Consider the following 20,884-nt stretch of genomic DNA (forward strand, 5'->3'; position numbering starts at 1 on the left):
CAAAAGTTGATTCTAACTCGTGACTCTAGCGGGATGCACTAAGTCCCACTTACAGTTTCTGAACTAGGAGCCACCAAAAGGGCTGTTCTTGCGGCCATGGGCACTTATATATTCAACTGATACAAAAACTAATTTATCTTACTGCTTTGAAATTGCTGTGTCTTTGCCAGAATATAATTCCTTCACAATTGTTTTAATTTGCATTTCTTTGGCTGTCTTAATGTACTCTTCTTGTCTTTTGTCTAGTTTTATAGGTATATCTATGTAATCCTTCGTACCCAACTTTTTTTTGGTGGGGGATGGGTGGGGGGGTGGATCTCATTGTTGCCCAGGCTGGTCTTGAGCTCCTGGACTCAGTTGATCCTCCCACCTCATCCTCCCTAAGTTGGCACCACAGACATGCCCCATTGTGCCTGACTCATAACCAAGTTTTAATTCTCTTGTAAACTTTTTTACCATTATGATCTGACATGAGTTGATGTGATTCTGGTCTTTCAACGTTACTTCTGCCTAACAGGGCCACATTGTAGCTCCATATAGCACTTGAGTTACAACACTGAAGCCATGCTCCTGGCAGATATGAGAGACCAACTGATAAACATGATGGGATCTGTTAGTTGATTAATGATCAGCTGTCCTTTGGCATGCCCAGGTGTGACACTTGCAGCTCTGAGTGCTGAAAACAGCCTTAACCTGATCTCTATGTAGCCATGATCCAATTGTGTTATCTCAGACAAGTCATTTAATTGCTTTGGACCTCAGTCTTTTTCCAGTTCTAAAATCCTATAATCTACTAAATTCTAATTTATTGTGGTCTGAAGTATTGGTGTTTTACTGTGCTTTGTTTAGGTTTGCTCAGGAATTGACTATATTTAATGTTGTTGGAAATTGACATAATTATGGAAGGCAGTGAGATAATAAATGGTTCTGTTTTCTTCCAGATCTTTGATGATGCATACAAATCCCAACTCAGTTGTGTGGTTGTGGATGATATTGAGAGATTGCTAGGTGAGTCATAACTTTGGCCATGTACTCTCTTTGCCACTTTATAGCTGATGTCTCAAAAAATTAAGAGTCAAATAATGGATATTTATATACTTTAGGGCAAGAGAAATATTGTTCTTCATCATACAAGGAAATATAACTCTACTTCTTGTGTCTACTGTCAATCGTAATATTCATTCATGGTAAAATGCCTGTGACCTTGACTCTATTATAAACTGCTTTCTTTTAAGGACCCACGTTTCATGTTATTTTCTATCTTGTACAGTGTGCCCTTCATAATAAATTATTAGTATTTTGGAGGGTGATATATTTGCTATTCAGTATCTCTGAGCTGCCTATAGCTCAGAAGTCCACTTGTAAACTTTGACACAATGAAAGAAAGAAGAGTTTAGGATTGTAGTGAAACCCACAAATTTGCTGGAATACTTGGGCAGAAGTTGTAAGCTCTCTGTACATTCGTTTCTGTTCTTACAATACAATTTATAATCCTTTCTATGCTAATACCACAGAGTAACTGTGAAAACAAAAATGGGAAAATGAAGGTTGAAAACGTTCTGAAAGTTTCAAGTGCTCTATAGTAATTTTTAAAAATATTTATTAAACATCTTTTATGTTGAAGTGCAGTCCTATGGGACACAAAGATGAGTAAGACTGAGTCTCTGCACTCAACATAGTAATTGCCAGAAAATTCTTGTACTGTTACATTTTATTCATTGTAAAATTAAATCAATCTAGCATAAATCATAACAGTGGATCAGGATAGAATAATAAAATCCATTGGAAAAAAAACCCACCTGGTGACTTAATAAACATCTGAAAATACTACCCAACATCTGATTAACCTTCTATGAGCTTTCCATAATTTTATAGTCATGATTTCAGATTCACGTTCTTACTGTGTTTTCTCCACAATTTTCAGACTTGTCATTAAATTCTGTTTTTTCCTTTTTAAGTTTTGGCAGTGTTTGTCATAAAGCAAAAACAGGTATTCGTGAAATCTCCTTAAATTGATAGTTTTGTCTGATGACCTGGGTTTTGGTGTGCAATGTTTGATACATCTCAGCCCAGTTTATAGGATTATTTCTTTAAAAGCTTTTAGGCACATACTCATAGCTCTGTGTAAATTCCTTTATCTAAACACAATTGAGATGTGTGGTCATAGCAACACCACTATGTCAGGAATGTGTGCCCTCTGAGTATATTTTCACTTGTATGAATAGTTATTTTCTGTTCATGTTTGTTCATTTATTCAACAAGCATTTGCTGAGCCCTTACTACTGTGCTAGAATTACTAGGGTCTCAGAAAAATAAATAAGATTCTGCCTGTCTGTTATAACATATATTGGTAAAAACTAATGCAAAAGGGAATGCTCATGTGTTCTGGATATTTTAAAAACAAAGGGATCCCTTTTGACATCAGGAGGCTGATGCCTACTGGGAGCTCTAAGCCCAGGTCTAGGTTGAATATATAATACTCAGAGACAGCTAAAGAAGTACCATTTATACTGAGTCTTTTTTTGGGGGGGCGGGGGGGGGGGTGCTGGGGATAGCACCCAGCAGGGCTTAACCACTGAGCCACATCCCCAGCCCTTTTTGTTATTTTACCTTTTTAAAAAATATTTGTTTTAGTTGTAGATGAACACAATACCTTTATTTTCTTTTAATTTTTTGTATGTGGTGCCAAGGATCGAAGACAGTGCCTCATACATGCTAGACAAGTGCTCTACCACTGAGCTACAACCACAGCCCTGTTATTTTCCTTTGAGATGGTCTCAGTAAGTTGCTGAGGGATCCTCCTACCTCAGCCACTATGCAGATCTTGATGTACTAGTTTTCTTTTAAAAAAAAATTTTTTTTAATTAGTTGTAGATGGACACAATATCTTTATTTTTATTTATTTATTTATTTTTTAAAATGTGGTGCTGAGGATTGAACCCAGGGCCTCATGCATGTGAGGCAAGCACTCTACCACTGAGCTAAAACCCCAGCCCATTGAAGTACTAGTTTCTAACTGAAAGTTCTTTAGTCATCCACTCGTTACCATCTGAGGCCAGTCTTCATCACCATCATTTCAGTTATTCTGTTGCCATGGTTTGCATCAATTTCTTAGAAATGCTCAATAAATACACTTGGATGCTTTCCCCTTTAAAAAAAAAAATTCTGAAAACCAGCTAAAATGTCTACATGAACTCAGAATGGATATTTAGAAGTTTTTGGTTTGCTTGTTTTGAAAAAATGTACAGAAAAGTGTTCTTATGTGACATTTAAGCATTTAGGTTACTAGAGATTTTTTTTTCTTATTATAAATAGTTGCCTGTTACTTAGGATGATGTTTACTCTTGATGTAGAAAAATCAGAACATTTTGAAGTGTGTAAATGTATATAAGAAGCCTAATCATAACCATGATTCTCTTCCAGATTATGTCCCCATTGGCCCCCGATTTTCTAATCTGGTATTACAGGCTCTTCTTGTGTTACTGAAAAAGGCACCTCCTCAGGTAAAAGAAATAATAATAATAATAATAATAATAATAAGGAATATTTTCACAGACTCTTTCAGTAAATTCCATTTAGTGGTGTACTGTTTCTGAATAAGCCAGGTTGTCGTAAACATAAAATTCTGTTGTTGAAAGGATTTTGAAAGGTCATCTGTATTGCCATGGTTTGCAGCAATTTCTTAGAAATGTTTGTTAAAAACATCTGGATACCTTTCCCCTTGAAGGAGGGGACAAAAAAAAAAAAAAACCTACTCTGAATACCAGAGGCATTCTGTCTAAAGGTAAATTATACTATTAACTGATTTTTTTTCTTTTCCAATTCTTAAAATATCAAAATCTGACAATTTCAGTTAGTATTGTATCTTGCTTTATAAATTCTCCAACATATTCTACATCTTTCCCCACTCTACCTCCCAAGAGAGATGATGATATTAATGTAGAAGGGATTCAAAATGTGTTCCTGTTTGTTGCATTTAAGAGTTTTTATTTGAGGGCTTTTAAGTTTATTTACTATAGGCAAGGCTTTTTGTTTGTTTTGTTTTGTTTTTTAACTTTTACAGATTTGAGTCATCATTGTAAGATGATGACTTCTGTAGTCACATGGTACTTTTAAGGAATGATATTATAGTCAGGCTCTTGATTCTTTTTTTTTTTCTCTTTATTATTTATTTCCAAATGACTCTACACGTTTATGGGGTACACAGTGATAGGCTCTTGATTCCTGTGATTGCATTTCTACTGATGTGGCTACTAGAGACTGGTGATTTTCTTAACTTAACAAATTTAAACCAACCTTTATAGGTTGGTTAAATATTGTAATTATATAGAGGCTGCCAGAGCATGTTTGGTTATGTCTCAAGATAAATTCTCTTGATTGATTCTCTGTGTTATAACCTTGACAAAATGCCAATCAAGTCATATTCAAAGGGCTTAAGCATTAATTTGGAAAACATCTTAGTGTCTATATGGGAATTTTATACATGAATATATATATCTATAGGGAAAATATTTAATGTTAAGTTGATGAATCTAATTTTTAATTTAACAGTTAAAATAATGTGTATGTATATTTTACATTTAAGGATAAAGGACTATCCTGATTTTCTAGATTGAGGGAATTTTTAAAAATTTCTAGAGTAGTGAAAGAAATCTAACCTACAATACCCTTGAAAATTTGCTACATATATGCACTGTGGGAGGATTCTTAAACCCTCGTTCCATAAATCATTATTCCCAGGACTGGAATTTGAGCTTATACTAAGGCTTAAGTTGGAGAAGTGACTCTATTTTTCCCTTTTCTGGTTCCTTCAATATTCTTATAAATATGTAAATATGTCTAAGGTTGTTGAAACAAAAATAATCTCTAAAATGTATTCTGCTGTCATGTATAACTAATTAGAATAAATTTTAAAATTTTTTATTTATAATTTCTACCCAATACCTATGTAGGTATCACAACCACAAAAATCCCTTTTTTAATGAAGTTAGCATATTTAAAATTATTAGAATAAAAAATGTCTTCTGGGCATTTAAACTTATTTCTTGTAATATTCAGGTTTTTTATTTAAAAAATATGCTAAGAGTCACTTGGGAGAAGGAAGAATAATTTTCATTGCTATTTTGAACAACTTGTTCTTTACATGGTTAAATACTACATACATTGATTTAAATAAGATACATCTTCTGGCCAAAAGTTTTTTGTAATCCAAAATAGATTCTAATATAGAAATAAACAGAAAATGTTTAAATTTTGATTAAAAACTTAAGAACTTTATATTTATTAGAATAATTGTAAGATTCTTAAGGAACATTATCTAATGCTTTTAAATCTTACATCTAGCATAGAGGCTTACACATATATGCTTCATGAGTAAGTTATTCAACAAAAATATATCTTATTAAATATAAATTTTTATATCTTCTCATTTTGGTGGGCTTAAGTGTTTTAGTATTGTTTGAGTTTATATTTAGACAGAGTATGATTAAAGTAGAAATATTAAATAAGTAAAGTTCAAATGGTCAATAAGTACACAAAAAGAGTTAACATCATTCATCATCAGGGTAATGCAAATCAAAACCAATTCAGTGAGGGACCATTTCATACCTACTAGGTTGGATCTAGTCTAAAGGTCAGATAATAATACAGTGAAAAAATTGACCCATCTAACACTACTGGTGAGAATGTAAAAATTGTGCGGTCTTTGGAAAATAATCTGGTAATTCCTTAAAAGGTTAATCATCAAGTTAGCAGATGGCTCATCAATTCACTCCCAGGTAGGTACCCAAAAAGAAAATATTTGCCTATATAAATTATTGTATATGGATGTTCATGGTAATATTATTCATAAAAGAAGTAGAAACAATACAAATGTTCATCAAATAAAATAAAATCTAATGTATCCCTACAGTGGAATACTATCTACCAATGAAAAATGCAGTACTGAATGTGCTACAACATAACATGGACAAACCTTGAAAACACATAAAGAAACCAGTCCCAAAGGCCACACTATACAATTCCATTTATACAAAATGCTCAGAATTGGCAAATGTATAGAGACAGAAAGTAGATTAGTGGTTGCCTGGGGCTGAGAGGGGTGGATGGGGAGACTAGGAGGTGACTGCTAATGGGTATGGAGTTTCTTTTTTGGACTGATGAAAATATCCTAAAATTGATTGTGGTGACAGTTGCACTTATCTGTGAATATACTAAAAACTGTTTGTTGTGTACTATGTGAATTACATCTCAATAAATTGGTCACAGTTTTTAAAATGTGGTTTCAGATGATACTTCAATGATGAAAGGAGAATTATATGGAGAGTTAGAAGTGAAGGGTGAGCATCCAAGGTACATGGCTCAGCTTGGTTAGAAACAGCAATTAGATCATTAAAAAGGGATGTGGAACAAACTTCTCTAAGGACTGAAGAGAAAGGATATAAGAAACATAGGAGTAAGAGATCTGGTTGCCTTAGTGATGGGAAATGGCAGGGATTCTCTTTTAAAGGAATTAATCCAGAATGCGTTCACTCTGACCTGGTCTGCCTAAGATGACCTGTGGTATAAGCAGCAGGAGAAATTAATATTTGTAATATTTTTAATTGGCACATATTTAAGAAAATGAAGAATGCCTTTTCCGTACCACGTTGTTTTGTAAAATTAGTTTCTATTATCTCAAGAATATAAAGGAAAAATGTTCAGGCTGATCTAATATCAAGAATGTTTGTAACTCTAAAGTGGGCGGATTCACTTCACCAGTCCATTATCACGTAGGTTTTTCAGATGTTTTCAGTTTAAAAAATATATATATGCATCTGAATGTTGTAAGGTGCATAAAGGTAGAAAACTATTATTTACCACTGGCAAGAAAACAAAAGATGTGGGCATTTTTCTTTAAAAAGAGAACTGTACATGGATTACAATACAGCAATCATATCAGTCACAGAATCCTTAATGTTGCATTTGTTGTAAATCCAGCTTTCACACAGAAAAATTGTGTGTGCATGTGTGCACATGCTCAAATAAAAGAATCCCTCCAGGGGCACTATGTTGTTATGTATCAAGATATTCTCTTTTTCCACTTCCACCCCTCCCCCACCCCTCCCTTCTTGTAAATTGGCTTATTAAAACTGGTTCACAAGCCCTCCTTTTTTCCCTTTGTGATTGCCTTGCTCTTGGATTTTCAGTGTAGAACTAAAAATTCAAGTCAGATTTCAGTTACTAGGATAATTTTCTTTGAATTTTAAATTTTTCTAAGTAAATGCATAGATTTTTAATGAACCTGGTATTCAGTGGATTTGCTTTAAATTTAGCTGGAGAGTTAATTTCATGATTGATTTATTAGCCCTTTGAAAGTATAAAAAGTGGTATCCATAGTTCATGAAGACTGAAAAACATCATCACATTTTGTTTAGCATCTTTTTAAAACCAATTAAAAGCTTTTCTAAAATGGATTGAACAGGAGAAAATAAAACATGTTCCCTAGGTCTTTATTTCAATCAAGTTTCCCTGTGTTCTGCAGGAGAAGAGATCGAGGGGGGATAGAAAAATTGAAAAGGGCTGTCCCAGCAGGGAGCCCAGCCGGAGAAAAGGCTTCTCTGAGAACTCAGCAGCAGCAGCTCAGAAAGCTCCCGGCCTGCTTCATCTACATGCAGAGTCACACAAGGCATGGGGGCGCTCACCGGCACACAGAGGTTTCACATGTGCTTCCCTGCTGATTCCTGTGAAAAGCTAACAATTGGCTTGGAGGGTAAAAGACCACTGCAGTTCACCCTCCCTGAGCTGGACGTACAATTTGTCCAGTGTTAGGAAATGTCCGGCTTAGAGTGAGAGGCTTGAAGACACCCCTCCTTCCATGAGATTCCTAAAGCCTTCTCTTTTACTTGATGACACTGGGGCTCTTTTCAAGTTTTGCAGATTTATGGAAGTTGAGGGGGATGTGCTTTTCCAGATCAGGAGGATGAAACCTCTGGTCTTAATGTCAAGGAAGAAGCAGCAGTAAAGAAGGGAAGGCCAGGTAGATCCTGCAGCCAGCAGCACCAGGGCTTTATTATTTCCCTCATGGGTCTCTTCTGCCACTTTTTTTTTTTTTTTGAGGCAAAATAAATTGCCCAAAAAGGGGCACCTCAGACTTAAAATTATGTGACTTCCCAGTTTCTTCTACAAGTGTAAGAATAGTCAAAACCCTTTAACCTGACTATTTAATTCTGGGTATTCTTGGTAGTGGTAGAAATCAAATTGGAAGACCTCATCTGAATATAACAGAATAATCTGGTAATTTATGGAGAACCAACCCTTTTTCAGTGCTTTCCAACTTCTTTATACATAGAAAAAGATAACATCTGATGATATACTTGGGTAAGTGGACAAGAACACCCAAAACTGGCCCAGCCACCCCAGGACCTCCTGCTTTCCCCTCAGCTGGTAGGAGTGGCTATTTTAATCCACATATCCCTCATTGGCAGCATACCAGTGGAATACTCTGGAAACTTACACACTTACACTTCTATAAAAGAAGAATATTACTTGAAATCCCTGGCAGTATTACTGAAGAAGAGCTCAGAACTTACAGTTGTTTGTTGTTTTAATTATAAAATTGTTGAAAAAAACTTCCTCACTACTCTGGCACCTACTAATAATATTGCCTAATAAGTAAGAAAGAAACAGGTTTAGAGCTGGGGAAGGTATAATGTGTGAGCCAGTAGGAAACTGTAGAGTACTGGGGGGGGGGGGGGCGGGGCTCAACTAGGCAGACATATTTGTTTCTCCATGAGTTTTATTTCAACATCACCACTGTATAGACAGGCTGCTTTCTGTGTGATACATCTTTGTACAGTCTTACTTCATATATGTTATTAGGAAGACTTGGTAATATTAAGCAACTCTTCAGGCTTTGGGTTGCTTTAGTGAAATAAGCAGATAATGAAGAGACTCCAAATTGTGCAGGCCTAAACATGAGTATCTCTGCATCTATCTGTTTAAAATTAACTCTGGCTAATGACTACAATATGACTCAATAAGATATATAACCACTTTAGGAAAGAGGGTTAGTCATTTTGCCAGACACATTAATTGTAATCACTGATGTGGTGACTTCTGCATTGAACTTCATTTTTTATTTAAAAAAAAATATGTGATGATTGACAGTGGCCCAGTTTTCCCACTTATTAAGTCAATGAAGTTAGATGGCTACTATATTTTATAAAATTTCTTTAGGTTTACTTTGGTTAGTATAGCATATTTTCTTGGAAAGTTCTATATATATGGATATATGCATATTTTTATAATACACTTATGTAGACCAATTTTTTTAAACGTTTATTTTTTAGTTGTTTTTTTTTTTTTAGGTGGACACAATATCCTTATTTTTTTATTATTTTTATGTGGGGCTGAGGATCGAACCCAGTGCCTCATGCATGCCAGGCCAGCGTGCTACCACTTGAGCCACATCCCGAGCCCTAGACCAATTTTAATACATCAAAAAAAAAAAAAAAGAATCCTTTTATAAAACATTGCTACAAACATCTGCACATCTGCTAAGTAAAATCAGCAAATATTTCAAAAAAAGAATTTGGTTTGGCTTGTTTTGGTTTTGAAAGAGCACATTTACAATAGGCACTAATGCATATCAAAATAAGTTATAAGATACATATACATGGCATATAAATGCTATTTTCAGATAATTCAAAATATCTGAATCTCAGAGAAGTGTTGATAGTGTCAAGACAAAATATTTTCTCACAGCCAGAATGTCATGTTCTGCCTCTGTTGCCCTAGGTAATTACCATGATATGATATCAGCTTTAGAAAGCTTTGGTTACACTCTCCTAGTACTCTATGGTGTTATGAAGTGGCAGATCCCACTCTTTATACTGGGGGTCAAGAAACCTGAGTTTAAGTCTTAGCTCACCTATCTCCTGGCTTTATTGCCTTGAACTAGTCCCTTAATTTATTTGCATCTGTTTCTTCATCTACAAAGTGTCAATAATTTCTTTGCCTTACCTACCATTGAGGGTCAACTATGATATAGTGAAGGCCTTTGTAAACTTGTGGACTTCACATGTATAAGGTATTAAAGAAAAGAGATGCCTGTAGATGGTCTATAGGACCTTTTCAGTTTGTAAAATAGGATGACTGAAGAATATAACTGCTATTCAAAGCAAGTTTCCATAGAAAGTGAACTCAGACTTTCAATTTCCAGTGCCCAGATACCACTTCCTTTATGTGTAATACCAGGGAAAGAAACATGGGACTCCCTGCCTCCTCATCTTACATTCAGTGAGACTTACAAGCTTCCTAAGACAAATACTCTGATACCGGGATTGGGGATTTCTGTTATACAGGGAAGAATAAAGGGGAGACCCAGGAATTTCAGAGCTCAATAGCATAGACAGATGGTCATTGTGAGATCCCTGAGGATGCTCCCTAGTCACACTTGTCCTCAGCCTTGAGACTGGCCCACCTCCTTCCTTTCCCTTGCAACGACTTATAGAGTATAACCACAGCTCTTTTCTCCTGACTCCAAGTGCAACTAAATGGTCACTTTATAGTTTCTTTTCCATCTTCCTATACCTGAAGTAAGAACACAGATCTTTGGAGATTCCCTAGGATTTATGCTATGTAATATGTGCATAATAGCAATGGGGTAAGAGAGAAAACTTATAAAAGGCCCAGAACAATCCTTCACTATTTCTGTGTGTATTGGCATGTAGGTGGAACTAGAACTTAATGTTTTAAAGTCACAACTTGGTCTGTAACCACATCACTGTGGTAGCCCTACTTCTTACACTAAGGAGTAGAAAGAGTGCCCTCTAACAAGTGTAAAACACTGGAAACAATAAAGCAGAAAAAAAAATCTTCCTAGTTCACCCCCACCTATTTTTAACCTATTTAAGCAATGTAGATGATATTAGTTAACGTCTGTTTTGAAGATGGTAGATCTCTACTGCATGCACATAGAACTGTCATTGGCATGTAAATAAGAGGAGAGAGTTAAAATCAGAAGACTTGAATTTGAATCCAATCATTGAACTTCTGAGTCTCAATTTTCTCATTTGTAAAGTAGGAACAATCTTCCAAATTGTTTATTTTAGTTGTGAGAATTAAGTAAATGTTCATTGTGGTTCTTTACATATACTGCAAAGCACAACTCAGTGATTAGTTTATTATTAATTTTAGAAAACTGACTCCTTGTACAAAAAAAAAGGCAACAAAGTAAGCAGCCCATCAAAAGAGATGTGCTGCTGATGAAGCCAGCCCCCAGAAGTCACAGGGAAGAGCACAGCCACTTCCTTTGCCCCAGCTCCTGCAGACCCTCCCTTAGCCAGCCCTGGAGCAGGGAGCCAGACCCTGGAATGAGAACAGTAATGGCGGAAAGGCAAGAGAAGGAGCAGTGCTAAGTGACAGGGGTGCTATGGGAAGCTCTGTGGCCACCCAGCTCACAGTCCTGTGTCTGTATAAACTGAACCTGTGTCAGAAACTGCACGTATACTATCCAATCGCCTATCACTTCAGTTTCCAGTTATTCTGACAGTGTGATTTCAGTTAAAGGACTAGAGGATATATGCCAGGATGGTTTATTGTAATTGCCTTTTTATTTTTAAATTTTTTTTAATTGTAGATGAACCCAATAGCTTTATTTATTTATTTGTTTGTTTATTTATTTATTTAATGTGTGCTGAGGATCGAACCCAGGCCTCACATGTGCAAGGCAAGCGCTCTACCACTAAGCTACAACCCCAGCCCTGTAACTGCCTTTTTATCAACTGGCCTCCAAACTTCCTGATTACATACCCCCAACAAGTTAAAAAAAATGAGCCAATCACAATATTTTTGCACATACATTGTGTACATGTGATGTTCATTTTTAAACTTATACAAAAAATAAATGCTATAAAGAATGGTATTGAAAGTAAAATGAAGTTCTGTTTCTTCATCTTGAAGACAACTGCTCTATTTTAGATGGTAGCATTATAGGTGATTTTTTTTCTGCTTTGTTTCCATGTTTTACAAATTTTCTACTATAAGCATATGTTACCTTAATAATATGAAAACTTAATATGTATCCAGTTATGTTTATTTTTAACTCAACAGCACAACTGTCAAAATTCTTTTTTTTTTTAATTTTTTTTTTTAATATTTATTTTTTAGTTATTGGCGGACACAACATCTTTGTTGGTATGTGGTGCTGAGGATCGAACCCGGGCCGCACGCATGCCAGGCGAGCGCGCTACCGCTTGAGCCACATCCCCAGCCCATGTCAAAATTCTTTAATCCCATTGCTTTGCTACTAAATTTTAGTTTGCCCCCTGGAGTTAGAGTCCACTTTGTATCTAAACTTCGTCCATGTGTAACATATATTTCTAACAGTTGGTTTTTCTTCTAAAACTAATTTAATGTAATGCCTGTAAGACACTCTGTGATCCGGAAAGTAAAGGTGGCAAGAGTGCCTCATGACTATCACACCTGCCCTTGGAAACCCACCTGGAATTCAGCTGGGTACCATGCTTCTGGTCTCAACCTATTGTGGTTGAGTGCCAGTGTGACAAATGTTGACCCGGATAAATGGTGACAATTATAAGTTTCCGGGAAGGGAGAATGGGGAGTTTTTTTATCCAGAATATTTCTTTTAAATTATTACTTTAAGGAACATCTGCCTTTTTAGAACGTATGTTTAGTAAGCCTTTACTCTACACTATAGAAATACAAAGATGAAAAGATGGACCAGGCCTCACAATCCAGGCCACCTGTTCACTTGGTGCAGTTTGTACACGAGATGTACACAGGTCAAGTGGCAGGTAGAGATCAACATCCAGCCCACATCTCGCTCATACCAACAGTTCATCCTGGTGCAGGACTGGATCTGCCACCAGCAGGGTTACCAAGATTTACAGGATGAGAATAGAGAATGCCCAGTAGAATTTGAATTTCAGAAAAATGTCAAAATTTTTTTAGTGTCAGCATATCCCATGCAATATTTGAAAGATATTAATACATAGGGATTTATCTGGCAACCCTAGTCCCGAGAAAGAGGTAAGGAAGTACCTTTTTGCTCCTACAAAGGTGCTGAGATTTGGGGGACCAGAGGCAAGGGTGGCTGAATTCACCTAGATTTCTGTTCTCTAATTTATCCACCTAGGGGTTTGTTGAGTTTTGTTTTCTGATTCATGCAGAGGGTAACTGGTGTCCCTGTGACCACCAGCGTGGAGAAAAGATGTAAAAATATGATGGATGTAGTTAGGCTTCATACGTTAAACAGTTCCAGTGGAACATTACCTGAGAATGTTTCACAAAAAGTAGTTCTTGATCCAGATCTTGAAAGCCTAATAAAAGGGAAATGTTGTCAGGGCAGCTGTGCCCTGCTGAGATATTGGCTCTGCAGCCCTGGATACTGGACATGTGGCAGTACTCAGATTAGCACATTTCTGTTCTTTTCATTCAGAGTGATACTTGGGAGCTGGAGGATGCTTTTTATGTACAGTTACTACCTTAGTCTTCATATGACATGCTCAGTTTTATTTGAGGGAAAAACAGGAATTTATAAGATATTAGAGGCTTCATTTTTTTTCCTAATAACTAAAGTATAACCTTAAATATCAAATGTTGTTAAAATTCAGTCCTTTTAAAAAGGAAAGAATTGCTGCATACATTTTTGGTGCCAAAAACAAAGTATAATAAACAGTTTGTTAATGAATGAAGATCATCATTACCAACCTTGGGTCCCTTTAGTCAGTGGCACCCAGTAAGGACTTGGAATGGATAGACTGTGCCATGGCAGTTGTTAGGGAGACACTGTGTTTCAGTTTTTTTGTATGTTATTTATTGATTTATTTTTATGTGGTGCTGAGGATTGAACCCAGTGCCTCACATGTGCTAGGCAAGTGCTCTACCACTGAGTCACAAGCCCCCGTTGTTCTTTTTTAATGATCTTGCTATCAGCTCTTACTACAGAATCCATGTGAGTGTGTCAGTCTGCCTGCCCATGACAATTCCCTCTTCTAATTTGCTGCTTCCATGTGCATGAACTAAGAAGGGCAGCCACCAGAACACATGTGCCATTTCTACAGTGATGAGAACCAAGGGCTGCTGTATGAACAGGCTACATTGTGATTTTCGTGGGCCCCTTTGTCCATGAAAAATATTTTTTTTCCAAAGAAAAGGATATTTATTTTTTTAAGAGAGAGAGAGAGAGACAGAATTTTTTTATATATATTTTTTTTTGAGAGAGAATTTTAATACTTATTTTTTAGTTTTCGGCGGACACAACATCTTTGTTTGTATGTGGTGCTGAGGATCGAACCCGGGCCGCACGCATGCCAGGCGAGCGCGCTACCGCTTGAGCCACATTCCCAGCCCCAGAGACAGAATTTTTTAATATTTATTTTTCAGTTTTCTGTGGACCCAACATCTTTATTTTTATTTTATGTGGTGCTGAGGATCGAACCCAGTGCCGCATGCCAGGCAAGCGCGTTACCGCTTGAGCCACATCCCCAGCCCCCATGAAAAATATTTTAAATGACATTTTCTATTGATATGAATATTAATGTATTACTATAGTAAAACATCTTCAACCTAAAGATTTTGGATTTTTTCTGCGCTTCTGATTTTAAGAGAAATTAAAGTGTTTTGTGGGCCCTGTGAAGTCTTATGGGCCTAGACACTGTGCCTAATGGACAAGTCACTGAGTAAAGCTACCTGAACCTCACATTAGATCTTTCAGCCTTAAGAGGGCTTTACTTTTTCTTGTTTTTTTGTCTGTGTTCTGGATAGTTGAAACTGTTTAGTAAGCTGATCCCCTGATAACAGTATTATCACTGGCACATTGAATCCATGTTCTGAAAGGTTGGGACCAAAGGAGTACGGTGGGTTGTGTAGGGTTAAATGAGGACAGAGTGTGGAAAGAAGGCACGTTTTGATGAAATAATTGCACATTGGTAGAAAACTCTTGGAAGATTTTGTAATAAAGAGAAATGCTGTGGATAAAAATCACAGAGATAGAAATAATAAATTAGAAAGAATAGTGACCTGATTAGAGCATCAGGGCTAATTCAGGGAATACCAAGCTAAAAGCTGAGATAGGTAGGAACAGTCTGTGGATTAGAGAGTTTGGGCTGGCTGACTAATCTGTGGTCATCTTAATTAAGTTTCTAGTGAGAAAAAGCACTTAACCAAACTGGTCCTTTCCGCATTAAGAAGACTATGGTGTGGTCATACAATTTTAATTTTTTAACCTATTTAGCCTTTTCTCCTTAGAGCTCAAAAGTCATCATTTTCAGTGATACATCTCCCAAACTCATAATTAAGAGATCAGGCCAGGCACAGTGGCACACGCCCTTAATCCCAGTGGCTCGAGAGGCTGAGACAGGTGGATGGCAAGTTCAAAGCCAGCCTCAGCAATTTAGAAAGGCCCTAAGCAACTCAGCAAGACCTACTCAAAATAAAATATAAAAAAAGGGTTGGGGATGAGGCTCAGTGGTTAAGTGCACCTAGGTTCAATCTCTGGAACCAGAAAAAAAAAAAAAAAGAGAGAGAGAGAGAGGGGCAGACAGACCAGCCATTGCTTATATGAGTCTAAAATTACACATGATAGAGCACTTGCCTAGCTTGCTTGAGGCCCTAGATTTGATTCCCAGCAGTGCAAAAATTAACTAACTTATGCTATGCAGATGAAAACAATGGACACAGAAACAGTGAAAATACTAGCAAGGCCTGAACTCTAGTTTCATCTCCTCACCTGATGTAAGAGCCTCAGATCCCTTCACTTCTCACCCCTGGTTCCTCAACTACAAAATGAGAGGATGAGGGAGAGAGGAAAGGGACAAAGGGAAAAATAAGGCAATCATTAAGAACTGTCCCAAGTGTAAAGTCTGATGGTTCAGTCTTTTTCATAAATTGGTACTCAATGTTCTTTAATATCACAGAGTAATCCACTCTGCCTATAGTAATTGTTTAAGATTATTTGAGGTTAAGTTTCTCATTTCATATCCCATCTGCACCACAAATTCCCCTTCTTTTTCTCCTCTGCTCTCCTTGCAGCACCAGGAGGATGGTTGCAAAGAGTTAGACTAAGAATTTGCTTCAGGGTAAAATCTAATGGAGAGTTTAAGTGTAGTTGTCTGCCTAGTTGTAGCATGATTTATTTGAAACATCCTTCCTTTGGTATTCAACTGAAACATTTAACTCCATAAAAAGAAGAAACAGCAGCAGCAGCTACAGACATTTGAGCAAGAAATGAAAAATGCAGGCAAGACATGCAGAGAAGCCTCATTTCTCCCTCATAGTTCCCATGGCTGGTTTTTTGTGATGCTGGGAATAACAACCCAAGGCCTCATGCACACTAGGCTAGTGCTCTACCACTGAGCTATACCTCACTCCCCTCTGTGTTGTTCTTAACATTAGTCAATCTTTTCCCTTGGTTTAGGGAAAACGAGAATTGTAGAAGACACTTAATAATACTTATTTCATTAGCTTAAATTAATAGTTTCCCATGAATCTTCCCTTCCCTCTGTTAGAGAAGACTGTATTATGCAATCAATAGCTAGTCAAAAGAAAGGGATATAACAGCCTTCGGCATCAATTTATATGGTAAATGAAGCACACATGCCATTCATTCTAGAGTAGTTTCTTTAAAACTTATTGCTATCATAACATTCGACGCTTGGAGTTCAGAGATATAGGCTCTCTGAAATGGTAAATGTTTTCCTTTTGAACACTTAGTATAATATACATTTTTCTAGGGCCAGAAGAAAGAATGTAACAATGAAGGAGTGATCTCCTACCTCGAAACCTACACTGGGATCATCACTCACTCAACACATACTTATTAACTTTGCACTTTGTACAAGGCCCAGTGCACGCCCTGAACATATCAGTAAAACCAGACCTAAGCCCCGGCCTCCTGAAGGAAGACCTGCAGGAAATTACAATAACACAGGGAGTGAGTCAAGTACATAATATACAAAAAGGTGATTCTTAACTTGGGGGAAAGAACAGGACAAAGGGAGAGGAAGGGTAGGGGCTGCAGCTTTGAATGGGGACAATGTTGAGTAGGTCTTCAGAAAAGCTGACCTTAAGCAGGTCCTTGACTGGGGGAAGTGCCCATGTGGACACGGATGCGAAGAGCATTCCAGGCACACGAACCATGCCGTACCTTCTGCATCAGGCGCACTGAGCTGAGTACAGCAAGGACACCACGGAATGAGGTGAGACTCCCACCCTCAGGAAGGAGACAGACTAGAAACTAGATTCAGGCATGTAAATAAATGCAGTGAAGCACTATGGTCAGCCAGAGTATTTCTAAAAGTCTCCATAGTGAATGATACAAACTAAAAAAAATGCATATAAGAAATTCCCATTGCAAGGCTAAAGCCAGAATAAATGGTGGGGTGGAAGTACCTTTTGCCAGAAGATCTTCCTCCTGGCTGTTGCTCTGAACTCATTTCTCCCAAGAAGTTGCTGCCTCTTAGGTAGGCCCCCCAGACCCCCACTGCCATGACTCCTTCCTACCCAGCATTTAACCGGAGGCTGCAGGTCTCTCCTGAGTCTCACCATCGCCCTTAATGGGCTGAAGGTTGGAGGTCTGTCTTCCAGCACAGGGCAAACCTTTGCCCTCTGGCAGAAGTGCTTTGCATATCACTTGCTCCATTCTCGGGAAGAGAATTCTCAGGGCTCCTGTTGCTCACTCACCTGACCTCACATTTTGGATCTTAATACCCTAGACAGAAGGTGATTTTTCAGGATTCTTTCAAGACCATCCCTGTCAACTTTCTTTTCATTCTTGCCTATTCTGACAGTTATGGCAAAGAGCCCCCTCCCCAACATCCTTCACCTCGTGCTCTAGCTCACGAGTAGGAGTTGTTAAACTCCATTTTTGGGGCTGAGGAGAGAACAGAGGATAAGAAGTTAACTTAACCCCAATCACACACTGTGAATGATGGGGCCTGCACTTCTTCCACTGCACCAAGCCCCCTGTTTATCAGGGGACTTGTCTTTCCCCCATTGCTTTCTCTCCTCCCTAGGCTTGCATTAAAAGGACTTCATTTGTGTAAGATGTTGCTTTAAAGGTGCAGCATCCTTCCTGGGGATGCTCACTCAGAACTGGTGCGGCATCAGGCAGTAGCTTCCTCCCAGGCCAGGAGAAAGGGGGCCCTCCTGCAGGCAGCTGCCAGGCTTCTCTCTCCATCACAGTTCTTCCTCCTCAAGGACTTTCTTTGATTTCCTGTTGGTTTTTATATTAAATCTCCTTCCTTAGTTAAGTGTTCTGGGTCTTCCTTTTGTTGGCTGCCCCCTTCTTATTTTTCCAAAAAGACTTGGCTTTCCGCCCCTGGTGCTCTAGCTCAGCTGTTTGCACCACCCACCTGGGATTTAGTAGCTTTAGGGACTTGGCCTTCTCCTAGAGGGCCTTGCCAGCTCCTCCCCTTGCCAGCGGCTCTGCACCACTACAGGACTCTTCCTAGATAACCCTACTCCAAGAAACTCCCAGTGGCTGTGTCCCCACAGCCATTATGGTTTTGCATTTTGCTGATATGTTCCTTGGTAGTGGCTACTGAATACTTACACATTTTCCCAGCTAAATGATAAACACTTTGAAGGTACCCACCAAATCTTTTAATTCCATAAGTACCTAAAAAAGAGGAAACTTTTGCTAATGGTTCGATCAACTAATGTCAGTTCTATCTTTTACTAAGTTTACAAATTCTTAGCATTCTGTCATTTTTCACTCTCATTTACAAATTCTTAGCATTCTGTCATTTTTCACTCTCATTTAAAAATTCTTAGCAGTCTGTCATTTTTCACTCTCGTTTTCAAAAGCATCAGATTCTAATAATCAGAACACAAAGTTTAAGGCCCACGGCATACAGCAGTTTTGAGTTGCACTTTTAAACTCGATTCTTAATCCACTTCAGGGTTTCCAATTGTTCAGCTAATTCTTCTTACCAAGGGTGTATTACATTTGCTCAGCATTGAATGATATGGAAAGAATGGCCTTTCTTTTCTGCATAACTGACTTTACTTTTGTTCATAGGTTGAAATCAGCCCTTCCATTTCACTGCGGTATTATATTGGTGGTATTTTTATTTGGAGGGGGGAGCTTTCTTCCACATGAACTTTTGTTACAAATCAGTTTATTGGGGCCAATCAATGGGCAAGACCTCTGAAAGGGTGTGGATTATCTGGTTAGTCCTTTGTGTGGCAAAAGGCTTAGATGTTGCTCATTCTTCATCCTGTAAAGAAGTGGGTTTTTTTTTGAAGGATCAACACCTAACTGAGCCCTGCCTTTTTCATGGTAATGTTTTCACCTGAGTTAATTCATATGGAACTGAGAATTAGTTAACTAATACTTATTTAACCTTGGAACAATGTTTATCATAATCCGATTGGCAGATAGTCATTTTACTGAGGTCCTTTCTTTACAGCATCAGGACTAGCTAATCTCAATAATGAGTATGTTGGGTGAGACTTTTTTTTTTTCCCCCCCCCAAAATGGGTTATCACTGCTGTTCTTCTTTCCATCAGGGGCATGTTTGGGCACTGTGGACTTAAGACCAGTAGCCACACATGAACAAGATGAATCTCCCATCTTAGGTCGAGCCCCGTTTAGAGCTGCACCCCCATTGCGTGCTACTGCTGGCTTTTCCCGTCACATTATCCAGTGGCATTTGTTAGCGTGAGTGCATTCAGAGCAGCTTCTTCATGAGAAAGCTTCCATCTGAGCGTTACCACTAATTAATATACAAAATGACCCAGCACAACTTAATTATTCAGTAATGTTTTTCGGTGTTTTCTTAAAGATGATGTTTGTAAATCAAGGCCTGAACTTGCCTGGGTCGTGACCTCTTTGCAGTGTTTGCAGTCTTGTTAAACAAGAAGAAAAGCAAAACATAAATTAGCGTCTCCATTATAAGTTGCTGTGCATTTCCCAATCTTTCAACACTATAAAGAGTGTAGTCACTGTTACTACTGTGAGAGAAAGTTTCAGCTTTTGTAATGAGCAAGAAGATTCTTCCTCAGGGCCATACATTGTCCTCTGCCAGAGAGAACAAGATGAGGGAGTTTGAATTAGAACTGTGGGGTGTTAAAAGCCTAAGGGAAAAGAGAAGTATCATCTATTTTTAATTGTAATGAGGCTGAGGTGAGAAGATCACTTGAGCCCTGAAGTTTGAGAACAGCCCAGCAACACAGAGAGACCCCATCTCAAAAAATAATAATAAGCCAGGCACAGTGGTACATGCCTGCAATCTGGAGGCTGAGGCAGGAGAATTGCAAGTTTGAGGCCAGCCTCAGCAATTTAGGGAGGCCCTGTCTCAAAAAAACAAAAAAGAAAAGAAAGAAAGAAAAAGTACTGGGGATGTAGCTAGTAGTAAGTATCCTGGGTTCAGTCTTCAATACCAAATAAAATAAAAAGGGCTGGGAATGTAACTCGGGTAGGGCACTTGCCTAGCATGTGCAAAGCCCTGGGTTCAATCCCCTTTACCTCAAATAATAATAATAATTATTATTATTACTACTTTTGAAATGAGAATATACCAGCACATGGTACATTTATTACCTGTTAGCCTTCAGGGATGTGTTCCCAAGCTTGCCATTACAGTTTAGTATTTAAAAAAAAAACAAAAACTTTTGCTCGATAGGGTGGTGCACACCTATAATCCCAGTGGCTCAGAAGGCTACGGCAAGAGGATTGCGATTTCAAAGCCAGGCACTAAGCAACTCAGTGAGACCCTGTCTCTAAATAAAATACAAAAAAGGAGTGGGGATGTGGCTCAGTGATCAAATGCCCTTGAATTCAATTCCTGATAACAAAACAAAACAAAAAATAAAAAATAAAAAAAACTTTTGAGTAAAAAAATAGCCACCGTTTTTATGTTGCTACAGTAGAAATGTA

The 20,884-nt window shown here is 37.8% G+C and overlaps 1 protein-coding gene across 1 annotated transcript in view; it reads left to right on the forward strand.

Annotated features, from left to right (window-relative positions):
• The window catches only part of Nsf (N-ethylmaleimide sensitive factor, vesicle fusing ATPase), a 148,834-nt gene that overhangs the window by 118,334 nt on the left and 9,616 nt on the right, over positions 1–20,884 (forward strand). Inside the window, exons 16-17 of the mRNA XM_046421262.2 lie at positions 942–1,008; positions 3,424–3,503. Coding sequence (XP_046277218.1) covers positions 942–1,008; positions 3,424–3,503 — 147 coding nt within the window. The remainder of the gene's footprint in view (positions 1–941; positions 1,009–3,423; positions 3,504–20,884) is intronic.

The sequence above is a fragment of the Marmota monax genome, unplaced genomic scaffold (genome assembly GCF_021218885.2).
Source record: "Marmota monax isolate L192 unplaced genomic scaffold, Marmota_monax_Labrador192_F-V1.1 WCK01_AAM20220418_F8-fsc00322, whole genome shotgun sequence".
NCBI classification, from domain to species: Eukaryota; Metazoa; Chordata; class Mammalia; order Rodentia; family Sciuridae; genus Marmota; species Marmota monax.